Here is a 14,389-nt window from a genome sequence, read left to right on the forward strand (position 1 = left end):
TTTTAAATATACGATAAAACCAACATGTTATAGTCAAAGCTATTCTACTTGTCTGCATTTCCTACTGACCTTCCTTTTCTTTTGTGTATTTTTAAAATGTTTTTCAATGATCTTTTTTTTCTTGCTTTTCTTTTTTTTCACTTTGCTAATGCTGGTTCTACTCCCCCCAAAAAAATGAAAGAAAGAAAAACAAAACCCTTATAGCAAATGTGTTTAACCAAGCAAAACAAATCTGCATATTGGCTATGTCAAAAATGTACATCTCCATATTTACATAGTGCTTATTACATCTTTACAAAATTGTTGAGAATAGACTGAGTGCTTGATGCCCTTGATGGGCATGCTTGACAAAAGGGCAACAGGTAGTTTTCGCAGACAACTCTTAACATCCGTGCAATCATATAACTGATAGAATTAAAAGCAAGTAACATCCCACTGTGCTAATTAATTTATACGAAAGCATTTGGCTCAGTAGAATTAAAAGCAGGCTACAAGGCAATATGATATAAATCCAAGTGTATACACACACAGTCATAAGACTCCACGAGAAACGAAATTAAACCAAAAGCATTACTGACATTAAGAAAATGTTAGAGGGGCAGCTAGGTGGCTCAGTGAGTAAAGCACTGGCCCTGGAGTCAGGAGGACCTGAGTTCAAATCTGGCCTCAGACATTTGACACACTTACTAGCTGTGTGACCTTGGGCAAGTCACTTAACCCCAGTCTCCCTTCCTTTCTCCCTCAAAAAAAAAAAAGTTAGAGAGAGATTCAGTGGCCCAATGTCATTACTAGTGTCATGGAAAACATGCTACATAAGGTCAAAAGAAATATTGTATTGATGGTGAAGTTCTCCAAGCTCTATTTGGAGATAACAAATTAATTTCATTAAGTCCCAGAATATTACAAACCCTCCTTAGAGAAACAGCAATTCAAAAGATCTGTTTGCAGAAAAAAAACAAAGTAAATGATAGTTCGTGAATACAAGTATTTTGAATTGGTACTGCAGATAGGCAATAATAAGCTGGGCCCAGACCTGGGAAGAACATTGGACTGGCTTTCACTTGCTAGTACTCGGTGCTTTCAATGATCCCAAACTGTACTGCAACAAAAGCTAAACTCCATATTCTCCCTGTGATGCTACATGGATGTGAGTCTTCAAACATGAGGATCTTAGCAGAATTCAAGTTATGACCAAATCAGACTTACATGTATGATGTAATATAAACGATATTACTTAGGACATGTACAACCTGAAAAGTGGTAGGTGGGTCATAAACTCAGAATGAGACCAAAACAATGAATACTGAGTCATATATCAGTGAGATTCTAAGTGAAAAAGGGAAAGTTTTAGATGCAGTGGGTATATATTCTACAGGAGTTTATAGACAATCATCTACAAGAATCACAGAATAAAAGACAGGAGGAGTTGGACTATGCATGGAAGGAGGAAGTATACACATGTAAAAAGCACAGGGCAAAACTGTCAAAGACTAAAAGTCAGACTAAAACCTAATCTTTACTTGGATTCCATGCTAAACAGCCCTACTACATTCTAAAACTATCATCTGCATAAGAAAAGCTATTAAATGATAGGAAAGGGAAGAAGTGGGTGGTGGGTGGGAAGCATTATATAGTACCTATTACATTCCAGGCACTGTGCTAAGAATATCACAAATATTATCTCATTTATCCTCACAACAACCCCGTGAGGTAGGTTCTGTTATTATCCTTATTTTACAGATGAGGAAACTAAGGCAAACAGAGGTCAAGTGACTTGCCCAGGGTCATACAACTAGGAAGTCTCTAAGGCTGGATTTGAACTCAGGTCTACCTAATTCCCTACCTGACTAGACAGATAGGTGCTACAGTGGATAGAGCACCATGCCTGGAGTCAGGAAGGCCTAAGTTCAAATCAAGCCTCAGACACTGTGACTGTGAGAAAGTCACTTAGTGTGACCCTGGGCAAATCACTTTATCCTTTTTGCCTCAGCTTCCTGATCTGTAAAAATTAGCTAGAGTCTGAATGCATATCAAAGCACACTATTTTTGCTTTTTAAAATTTTTTCTTTCTTGTGTTTTTTCCCTTTTGTTCTGATTCTTTTTTCACAACATCACTAAAGTGGAAATATATTTAATATGATTGTACATGTATAATCTATGTTAGATTGCTTGCTGTCTTGGGGGAGAGAGAAAAAATTTGGAACTCACAATCTTATAAAAGTACATGCTGAAAACTATCTTTACATGTAATTGGAAAAAAAATACTACTAAGTGGGGTGGGGGGAAGAAAAAAAGAGCTGGAGAGGAAATGGCAAACCACTACAATATCTTTGCCAAGAAAACCCCAAATGCAATCACGAAGAGTTCCACATGACTACAATGACTGAACAAAAACCAGGTTCCTATAACAATAAGTAATGATCATTGTTTTTCAAGTTCTAGCTAGGTTAAGGGATTTTTTTTAATTCATAGGAAAACAACAAACTCATAGGGTAGCAAAGCATAGTATTCTGTACAAAATTTAATTCTTTGTATTACTGCTATTTTTCCAGAGGTAGATTTCAAGGAAAGAAAATTTCTATAGGAAATATTTATCATACTTAGTATATAAGACACTACCTGAAAGTTTGGCATGAAATTTGAGGACTTGTTTTCTGGGAGGAAAAAAAAACACAATACATTTTATTAAGTTTAACCCTTACATACATCATTTCCTATCTGACTCCCATACATACCACTCCTACTTGGTCACAGATCATCTTTTACTCTTTCTCAGAAGCCCCTCCTACAAATCTATTTTTATTCTTGTTCTTACTTCACCTACACCATCTTAGTTTCCATTCCTTACCTTCTCTATAATACAATTTCCATCCCTTTATATAGTTCCTCTTCTGTTGTATCCTTCCTTTATAGATTTTGTTTTTTGCTTTTATGTCCTACCATTGTCCAATCATGTACTCCTGAAATATTCTGCAGTCTTCACTGATGAGAGGAATGGAAAGGCAATAAAAAAAATACCCGCTGAGACAGGACCGAATATAGTCGTAGTGGTAAATAGTCAAAAACCATGTATTTTTGCTCCACATGGAATGTAATTTATTGAATGCCCTGAACTTATTTATTTTTTCTCCTAAAGTAATTACTTAGGAAACCAACTAATCTCCTTCAATGCCAGTTTTCAGGCTATCTACTCTATTCCTACATACTATAAAAGTACATATCTTGATCTATCTGTCAAACAAGGAATTCCCATAGAATATTTCCCATAGAAGCACACAGGATCCAGATCTAATCCAAAACAGTTCAATATTGCAAAGACATGAGTGGCAAAGGATGATATTTGAGATATTAAAAATTAAGATAGTAGAGGAGAATTTGGTCATTTGTTATAATAGCAACTACATTACAAAAATTCAAAACGTCTCTTCCAACCATTCCTCACTCTGATGATGGTGCTTAATGCCTTGAAAATTTGAAAAAATAAAAGATGCTTCCACATTTTTTCTACTAGTTTCCTAATAAATAACAGGAAAGGTATTAAGCCATTTATTCATTTATTTACTTATTTAATTTTTGTACTTCTATCCTTTTCACAATTTGGTCTGTCAGTGGTTAATTATTGTATTTATCTACTGTATACATTAAGATTCTATGATTTAGAAATAGAAAAAGATCTTAAAGGCTGGCTAATCCAACCGCCACATTTTACAGATGATAAAATTGCAGATCAGAAAGGTCATGTGATTTGCTCAAAGTCACATAGGAAGAAAGCAGCAGAGCTAGGATTTGAACATGGGTCCTTGGACTATATAGTTCATATACCGTTGCCCTGTTCAAGAACTACTTGGTAGTCACAGACTGGTTTACAACCAGAATCATTGCTCTATCTTTCCTAGGGATTCTCTGAATTTGATCAATGGGGGACTGGGAGTATCTTTTTCTCTCCTCATATGGCAATATAAGTAAACATAAACCTAATGTATAACTCTGCCAGTCTTAGAACAACTTGGAACAATCATTCTGATAGACTAAAAGTGGCAGTAAACACAGAAGCTAAAGATTAAATAAACAAATTGTTCATTTTTTACTAGAGATTAGGTGACCAATCAAAACTGATTAAAACTAGGTATCTTTGAGATAGCTACATTTTTCCAACTAAAATGTCCAAAAAGATAGGTGGCATAGTAAATAGAAAGCTGGATTTAGAATCAGGAAGACCTGAGTTTAATTATTGCTTCAAGATACTACCTGGTTTTGCTGTTCCTATATCAGCCTTAATTTCCTCATCTGTAAGACAGGAATAAAATGGGGTTTATGTGATAATCAAATAAGATAACATTTATGTAAAGTACTTTGCTAATCTGAAAGTGCTATATAAATAGCTGTTATTATTATTATCATCATTACTATTACTATTACCTATGAATTCTATATCCCTGAGAATGTGCCTGAAGTGAAAACTATACTGACTCAAATATGTTTGGTAAGAGGATTATAACAAAGATGTTAGAAAATCTCAACACTCAAATGACCTTTGTTTTATTTAGGATGTTCAACTAAAAAAGTAGAGGGTTTGCTTAAAAAGTAAATAATCAAACATATGAACAGTTTCCCCCCCAAAAATTGCAAACTATTCACAACCAAATGAAAGCTTGCTCCAAATCTTGAGGAAAAAACAGATTTCACCTTATACTCAACAAACTGGCAAAAATTATTAAAGATGGAAATATTCAATGCTAGAAGGGCTAAAAAAGACAGATTAATATAGTGTTGATGAAGTTGCAAATGGGTCTAGCCATTCTTAAAAACAATTTTTAATTATTCTATATAACTGACTAAAATGTTCATGTTGTTAACCTAGAGATCCCACTAGTGATCATATACCCTAAGGAGGTCAAAGACAGAAAGGACTCACACATAGTATTCAGAGTGGCATTTTGGTGTGGTAGCAAAAATCTAGAAACAAAATGGGCAGTATGCATTGACTAAGGCATGGCTGAACAAATTTTAGTTCACAAATTTCACAGTACTTTATTATGTTGTGAGGAATTTAAGGAATTCAGGATAACATAGGAAGAAATGTATGAACCGATACAAAGTGAAGTAGAACGGGGAGAATAGTATACACAGTAACTACAAAATGTGGACAAAAATGATCAAATGAAGCTGAATGCTGAGTAATTATAGTGAGCAATCTTGGCCCTAGAGAAGGAAAGTACATCCCTTTCTTTGATAGAGAGGTAGGGGGCAGGGGAGATTCTGGCTGTGGAATGCTACATACTCTGACAGACATGGTCACCAGCCACTTTCTTTTAGTTACACTTAATGGTTTTTCTTTATTACAAGGGAAGGCTCATTCACACACTAGCTGTGTCACCCTGGTTGAGTCATTTGACCTCTGTTTGCCTCAGTTTCCTCATCTGTAAATTGGGGATAATAATAGCACCAACTTCTCAGGGTTGCTGTGAGGATCAAATGAAATAATTATAAAGTGCTTAGCATACAGTAAGTGCTACATAAATATTAGATTGTTATCACAATTACTATTATGATTATTAGGAAAATAAGAATATCTGAAACTGAATATGATGTATAAACAAAGGATATCAATAAGATTTTTTTTCAAGTAGCATAGTCAGCAAATGATGCACAGAAGCATTTGTGACTTTAAAATAAATCATTTCACAATTCTGACTCGCCTTTTTGCACCTCTGATCCCATATACATTTTATAATCTGTTACAAGGTAACCATATTATTCATTTTTTAAAAGAAAACAGAGAAGCAGTCTGCTCATGAAAGTAGAAACACATTCCTAGGACAATTTTTCTTCAATTATTTTTCCCCCTTTAGCTTGTTATAGATTCTCTTCTGGTATTACTGGCAGGAATCTAACCAATTTATAATCTGCAAGTGTATACCTCTGACAGAACTAAGCTCACACTTCAATATGACATTCACTGTTTTGCCCAGGTCCCCTAGGTTCAATTTAACATAGACCTAATGGCCCCCCCTAAATAATTGATATATAAATTTTACAGCTGTTATACAACACACACACACACACACACACACACACACAAACACACACAGCTTTTTGCTGTTTTCATCATAAACACTGACAAAATAAATTTCTGAAAATGGGGAAAACTCAGATTCTTCTGCTCTATGAGAGAGAACAGAGCCTTCCCATGAAATCCTGAGTAGGGACAAATATAGAACCTACAATTCTGTAAGTTACAGCTTAAAACAAACAACTGTCTAAACATTTTAGATTTCAAATCTAAATTGTACAATAGTACCTCAGATACCTGCATATAAAGTATAAAATAATTTTACTTTTCATTTACATGAAGGACTTCAAAATTTTAGTTAAAACTAAGAAAGATATACATTAGGCTAATTGCTTCCACTTTTAGACAATAAACTGAACTATTTATAACATACCCAACTGCTCTTTTATAATATGTTGGACATAGCAAATACCCATATAACACTCTGCTTTTACGTTCTGCCCATTCAGGGGGTAAAGTTGGGGGTTTGCTGGCATTGAGAATATAAGAAAATCAGTACAATAAAGATCTGTGCATGGAGCAGGGAACTGCTAGACTAATTTATCTAAACCACCCCATCCCTATTCATTCAAAAACTTAAGAGGCATGTAGGCTAAATTTAGTGTTTCATTTCTGGTCCCTTATGAGCACAAATATAATTATGAAGTGCTATGCAGAAGAATTATTTGTGGCATTTTTTTCGTTTGCAACTAAAATGAAATTAAGAAGCACCTTGCATTTGGGTAAATGCACTCACTGAATTATACGATCAAGCCCTCTATCACTTGTTAGGGTGAAAAATGAAAGAAGAAAATTTATTCCCTCATATGTAGAATGAGGGAAGAAAATGGAAGGAAAGGGGAATATCCAGAACAGAGTATCCAAGTGATATATAATGTCATCAGTGTAAAATATTTCAGTGTGAAAATAGATATTGCTATTTTCTCCCCCTTTGGGTATAGAGATTAGTCAAGGAACACATTGTCAAAACATATGGTTCCATTATGATTTAGTGTTCAAGACACTAAAAATTCAACTGTGAACAGATTATATATAAGCTGTCTCAGGGAAAACTTGTGATTCTAATTAAATAATGCTAATAAGCTATGAAAATCTGACTCATTATTGGACATTTAAAGAACAATATACCAATTTGAAAATGTTTAGTATCAAAAAGAACTGCATTCATGTCTAACCCAATTCAAGGTGAATTATCAAATGTAATTTGACCCCTAGTATTTTTAAGTCCTTCTCTTATGTAGATTTCACTGTTTGGATCTTTTGGGGGTAGATGCAATCATCCGACAGAAATCAGAAGAGGTAACTAAGGCTTACCTAAGCCTTGATTTCGTTGTCTTTGGTTCAAAAAACACACTGAAACACAGTAAATTATGTAATCAAAGAAGATTATGTAATGTGATATGTAAGTAAATTCTAAGAAAGTTGTTTGAATTATCCCAAGTTACATTTAGGTTATAAGCAACCCAAAAAAGAAGCCTACATTTAAAAAAATACACGTTAAGTGACTAAAAAAAAATCCTCTCATATTAATAATACTAGAAAATTTATTATCTCTGGTTTTAGAAGTAATTTATATCTCCCTAAGTCATTTTACATTCATTTCAAATTGAAAGCCTCTTAACCCTCTTCTGATTTCTGTCTGTGGGTTCTGCCATTCTAGAATTGGTTCAGAGCCATTTTTTATAGGTTTTTGGAGGGGCTCGGTATGGAGCTCACTCCAGTGCCTGCTTACCAGCTGCCATCTTGGCTCCCCCCCCCCACCTTTTTTATGTAATTTTACAATTTGCAACAAGTTGTTGAAAACAAACAAGAGAGCCAAGATGGCAGAACCCACAGAACAGCAGAGGGAAGCAGGGCTCCAGTCCAGGACAGCCTGGATGGTCTCTGGGTGAGGTCTATCCCACACGGAGCTTGGAGCAGAGCGGAGCAGAGCTCAGCGTGGGTGGCGGCAGGACCAACCAGACCAGGAGCCAGGCGGAGCGTGGCCTAGCGCCCTGAATCAGTGAGCTGCAGCAGTTACCTGACTTCTCAACCCACAAACACCAAAGACAACAGAGAAGATTAGTGGGAAAAGCTGCGGGAGTAGAAGGAGTTCGGGTTCCCGGTTCGGCTTCCAGCCCCGGGGGCAGCGGAGGTGGGGCAGCTACAGCTGTTGTTACTTCCAGCTCCAGGCCCACCTGGTGGGAGGAATTAAGTGGCGGATCAGAGCAGGGGTGCACAGCCTGCTGAAGATCTAAGCCCAGTTCGGGTTGGGGGTTGGGGAAGGAGCAGTGCTGGTGTGGCAGAGCTGGCACCTCCCCCCCAAACGTGGAACATAGAACTCTGTAGTCTACAAGCAGTCATACCCCACTGAAAAACTCAAAGGTCAAGTTAGTTGGCTGGGAATATGGCCAGGCAGCGAAAACGCACCGAGATTCAGTCTCAGACTTTGCATTCTTTCTTTGGTGACAAAGAAGACCAAAACATACAGCCTAAAGAAGTCAATAAAGTGCAAGAGCCTATACCAAAAGCCTCCAAGAAAAACATGAACTGGTCCCAGGCCATGGAAGAGCTCAAAAAGGATTTGGAAAAGCAAGTTAGAGAAGTAGAGGAAAAATTGGGAAGAGAAATGAGAAGGATGCGAGAAAACCATGAAAAACAAGTCAATGACTTGCTAAAGGAGACCCAAAAAAATACTGAAAAATACACTGAAGAAAACAACACCTTAAAAAACAGACTAACTCAAATGGCAAAAGAGCTCCAAAAAGCCAATGAGGAGAAGAATGCCTTGAAAGGCAGAATTAGCCAAATGGAAAAGGAGGTCCAAAAGACCACTGAAGAAAATACTACTTTAAAAATTAGATTGGAGCAAGTGGAAGCTAGTGACTTTATGAGAAATCAGGATATTATAAAATAGAACCAAAGGAATGAAAAAATGGAAGACAATGTGAAATATCTCCTTGGAAAAACCACTGACCTGGAAAATAGATCCAGGAGAGATAATTTAAAAATTATTGGACTACCTGAAAGCCATGATCAAAAAAAGAGCCTAGATACCATCTTTCAAGAAATTATCAAGGAGAACTGCCCTGATATTCTAGAGCCACAGGGCAAAATAGAAATTGAAAGAATCCATCGATTGCCTCCTCAAATAGATCCCAAAAAGAAATCTCCTAGGAATATTGTCGCCAAATTCCTGAGCTCCCAGATCAAGGAGAAAATACTGCAAGCAGCCAGAAAGAAATAATTTGAGTATTGTGGAAACCCAATCAGAATAACCCAAGATCTGGCAGCTTCTACATTAAGAGATCGAAGGGCTTGGAATGCGATATTCCGGAGGTCAATGGAGCTAGGATTAAAACCTAGAATCACCTACCCAGCAAAACTGAGTATCATGTTCCAAGGCAAAATATGGACTTTCAATAAAATAGAGGACTTTCAAGCTTTCTCAGTGAAAAGACCAGAACTGAATAGAAAATTTGACTTTCAAACACAAGAATCAAGAGAAGCATGAAAAGGTAATCAAGAAACAGAAATTGCAAGGGACTTACTAAAATTGAACTGTTTTGTTTACATTCCTACATGGAAAGATGATGTGTATGATTCATGAGACCTCAGTATTAGGGTAGTTGAAGGGAATATGCATATATATGTATATATATATATATGTTTATGTATAGATATATAAGTGAATGTGTATGTATGTATATATCTATGTGTATATGTATGTATGTGTATGTATGTATGTATATATATGTGTGTGTGTGTATATATATATATATATATATATGTGTGTGTGTGTGTGTGTGTAAAAGAGAGAGAGTAGACACAGGTGAGTTGAAGATGAAGGGAAGATATCTAAAAGAAATAAAATGAAATTAAGGGATGAGAGAGCAACATACTGAGAGAGGGAGATAGGGAAAGATAGAATGGGGTGGATTATCTCACATAAAGGTGGCAAGAGGAAGCAGCTCTGTGGGAGGAGGGGAGAGGGCAGGTGAGGGGGGAATGAGTGAACCTTGCTCTCATCAGATTTGGCCTGAAGAGGGAATACCATACATACTCAGTTGGGTATCTTACCCCACAGGAAAGAAGAGGGAGGAAGATAAAAAATAAAAATAAAAGGGGGGGGTGATGATGGAGGAGATGGGTTGGGAAGGAGCAAAATGTAGTTAGCCTTTCACAACATGAGTATTGTGGAAGGGTTATACATAATGATACACGTGTGGCCTAGGTTGAATTGCTCAACTTCTTAAGGAGGGTGGGTGGGAAGGGAAGAAGGGAGAGAATTTGGAACTCAAAGTTTTAAAAACAGATGTTCAAAAAAAAAGTTTTTGCATGCAACTAAAAAATAAGATACACAGGCAATGGGGCGTAGAAATTTATCTTGCCCTACAAGAAAGGAAGGGAAAAGGGGATGAGAGAGGAGGGGGGTGATAGAGGGGAGGGCTGACTGGTGAACAGGGCAACCAGAATATATGCCATCTTGGAGTGGGGGGAGGGTAGAAATGGGGAGAAAATTTGTAATCCAAACTGTTGTGAAAATCAATGTTGAAAACCAAATATGTTAAATAAATAAATTTAAATTAAAAAAAAAAAAGGTGGACAGTATCCTATTTTTAACAGACTCTTTCCAACTCTTCTTCAGTCAATACCCACTCCTCTGATAATATTTTTGACCTGCTCTCCTCTAACAACTTAACTTTTGGCTCTACTTGACTGTATCAAGAGTTCTTTCTTCCACGACTGAGGTCAGGAAGCTTTGAAAAATAAGTGAAACTGCAGTGGAGCAGAAGAGGTCAAAAGGAAGCACTGGAAAAGATGGGGACACTGTGCAGACTGGACTTAGAGAACAGTTAAAAAAAACAAACAAACCAATTAACAGTAAATACTCCAGAAGCCACCAGGATAATAAGCTCCTTTTAAAAAATTTAAGGTAGAGATCTGTAGTAGATTTAATTGGTCTTCATAGGCCTATCTTTAGACTGGCAGATTTCTTTACTGATGTTCACAGTGACTTTACCAGATGATATAACCATTCAGAAAACTGTGAATGTACTATAACTTTGATATATATAAGTATCCCACTATTTATATATTACTTACTTCTACCATAACATCATTATATAAAAAATAATACATTTCCATTTTAACTTTCGTGTATTTCTGTAAACCAAATGTCTGCTCACAATCTTGAATATTAACAACGGATATTCTCTTTTGCAATCGTGTAAGAAATACATATGATTTAATCACAGATATTTTACTTACTTAGGTCTCATCCTTATATACATAAAAGTAAACAAAATTCAGTGTCCTCTCTCTGTGCTATATCCCCCATCATTACATACATATATTTTTAATTTTATGTACAATCCTAAAAGAAACAATGTACAAAAAAATCAATTCATAATTCTTATACTATAATTCTTACCAGGATTTTAAAAAAGCATTTTTAACATTATTTGCTTATATTTTGTTTAAAAGTTCTACGTGGGTACTAGCTTCTCTCTCTTTTTAAAGATTGTCCAAATAACATTTATTTTTTCAGAAAATGATTTCAGTTTCTCACCCATCCTTGGTTTGATCAGCTACTCCTGCCAAGAGCTGCACAGTCCATGGATTATAATGTTTATCAGCATACAATCCAAGATAACGCTGGACAAAGTCCTCTGGGGTCATGTAGTGTTCTCCATCGACCTCGGTACTGGCATACTACAGAGGGAAGAAACAAACATTATAAGAATAAGAATAACTTAGATGTTATTTTGTACCTACCAAATAACCCATGAAATAATAAGTTAAAATTCAGCAGAGAAATGAAGGAACATTAACAGGTCTTTTCTTTTCATGTGAAAGGAAAGAAAGAGGCAATATTCTAATGACTAATTTAAGAATGTCAGAAAGACAAGAGATTTCAGAGTACGAAGAGTAGAAGGGCAGCTAAGACGGTGGCCAGAAGCTGAGAAATCTTCAAATTTCCAGAGACTTTCTTATCCATAAAAGAGGTCAAGAAGCAAGTCATAATAGAAATTCTTGCTTAGGGAACTCCAATTTTCTTATTAGTTCCAATTTCTGGTAGGTGACAAGAAATTAGAAGAAAAGATGCTTTTCTAAGAAATTTCTTGAAAATCATATCATGGATTTTATTTATAAGGATGACCAATGTGATCAACTAAGACTTCTGCTCTGTGGGAAATATCTCTTATTAAATTAATATCTGCGCATTTGATTCAAATCAATCTTAAGCAGACAAATTCATTCTAGAAATTCTTTTGCTGAATCTGGCAATGCCAACAAATAATCATAGTTTAATCAGAGTCTACTTAAATGTTAATAACAGAAGCCCTAATTTCTGTAACTTCTTGTTTCTAAGATGACTTGTCAAATCACCGACCCAAAAATGCCATAGAAAAGAAGTTAAAATCATATAATAATGGTCTCTGTGTACTTTTGTTAAGAAGGTTTACCTTTCATTCTTATTAAAATTTGAATCCTTCCTTGAAGGTAGGAATTAATAAACTGTTTGTAATTCTGCAGAATATGCCCATTCAACTAGAGAGTTCCAATCTTCAAAATTCCACAGCATAGCAAGTATTCAAGGATGTCATGAATTTCATAGTTCAACCGAAAATAAAGCCTTCAGAAGTAGCTCAATTCTCAACTACCGTGCTCATTACCTCAAAATAGCTCTATCTTTACGTTCCCTCTCCTCTTTCCCATCTGTCTTAGAGGAAGAAGAAACCTTCCTTCTTGCCAAGATGAATACCTCCATCTAAGACCTTGCTTGATCCCACCCTCTCTTGCCTCCAGAATACTGCTTAATCAATCATTCCTCCTCTTCCTAACACTTCCACTCTCCTTCATTGGACCCTTCCCCTCTATTTATAAATATGCTTAAACATGTTCGTATCTTAAAAATCAAACAAAATCCTTCTCAACTTAGCTACTCCATAAAGTAACCATACCATCTCCTTTATTCCTCTTCACAGTGTAGTCAGGGGTATGCTGGGGTCAGTTCAAACTGGGTATAGATGTTAAATTTTCGGTGTGAGCATTTAGACCTCAGAAATAAGCACAAACTACAAATGAGGGCTTGATTTATTATTTAGCTGATTGTCTAGACTTAAAAAAGTGATGGAGAAAAAATGTTAATAATGCAGATTAGACTTTTCCATTGAGCTGTTTATTAAACATTTACCAGTACACCCCATTAAGTCTACACTTATTGCCTCCATTCCTTCTCACCTAAACTGTTACTACCAATCCTGAAGCAATCTTTGTACATCAATTTTAATGTGTATTTTTGAACCATGCCATCATCCTGCTCAAAAAAAATTCTCAATGGTTCCCAACTGTCCACTGAAAAAAGGTTTAAATTCAGCTTTAGGAGGCTTAGAATTATTTTCTTACAGACTTGAGGCAAGGACTCTCTCTTGGCTTTACATTTCCCATTTCCTTCAGATATAATATACTACTTTGTGGCACACATAATAAGTGCTTAACAAATATTTGTTGACTGAATAATCTTAGATGTTACCTAAGATCCCCATTTAAAATGGTTCCTACTTCTCATAGTCCCCATCAACAGATGCCTTTGATTATTATATCAACAGACATTTTTATCACACTTTAAAATTGGCAAAAGAATTTACATATGTAATCTCATGGCTGCCTTACAACAATAATCCTGTGAGGCAGTTACTACAACTATTATTACCTCTGTTTTACAGGTAAGAAAACTGAGGCTTAGAAATCTAAGGGGCTCACTCCTGGCCACACATCTAAAAAGTAGTAGAGACGAGATTTGAATTCGATATCCTCAGACAGCCCACCTCTCAGGATAGTTTTTATCACAAAGTAAGCACTAATTGATGTTTGTTGGATTGAATATCCCTTAAGTTAAAGACTATGTCAAATGTAACATTAAAATATTATTCACTGAACTACTGTAATAACCTCCCAGCTGGCCTCCTAAGCTCTCTCCCTCTGCAATCCAACATCCACATAGCTACTGAAATGACCTTCCTAATGGATAGAAAGCTAGGTGGTACAGTGGATAGAGCTCCAGGCCTGGAGTCAGGAAAACTTGAGTTCGAATCCAGCCTCAGACACTAGCTCTGTGACCCTGGGCAAGTCACCTAACCCTGTTTGCCCTAGTTTCTCATTTGTAAAATGAGCTGGAAAAGGAAATGGTAAATCACTCCAGTATCTCTGCCAAGAAAACTCAATGGGTTCAGAAAGAGTTGGACATGACTGAAAATGACTCAACAACAATGCATAGACTCAGTGATGTCACTTTCAGGTTCAAAAACCATCACTGACTCTGTATTGTCC

General features: G+C 36.1%; 1 protein-coding gene across 1 annotated transcript in view; it reads right to left on the minus strand.

The window, feature by feature from the left end:
* Positions 1-14,389, minus strand: part of SLC25A12 (solute carrier family 25 member 12) — a 121,718-nt gene that overhangs the window by 93,920 nt on the left and 13,409 nt on the right. Inside the window, exon 3 of the mRNA XM_036746647.1 lies at positions 11,625-11,767. Coding sequence (XP_036602542.1) covers positions 11,625-11,767 — 143 coding nt within the window. The remainder of the gene's footprint in view (positions 1-11,624; positions 11,768-14,389) is intronic.

The sequence above is a fragment of the Trichosurus vulpecula genome, chromosome 2 (genome assembly GCF_011100635.1).
Source record: "Trichosurus vulpecula isolate mTriVul1 chromosome 2, mTriVul1.pri, whole genome shotgun sequence".
Lineage (NCBI taxonomy): Eukaryota > Metazoa > Chordata > Mammalia > Diprotodontia > Phalangeridae > Trichosurus > Trichosurus vulpecula.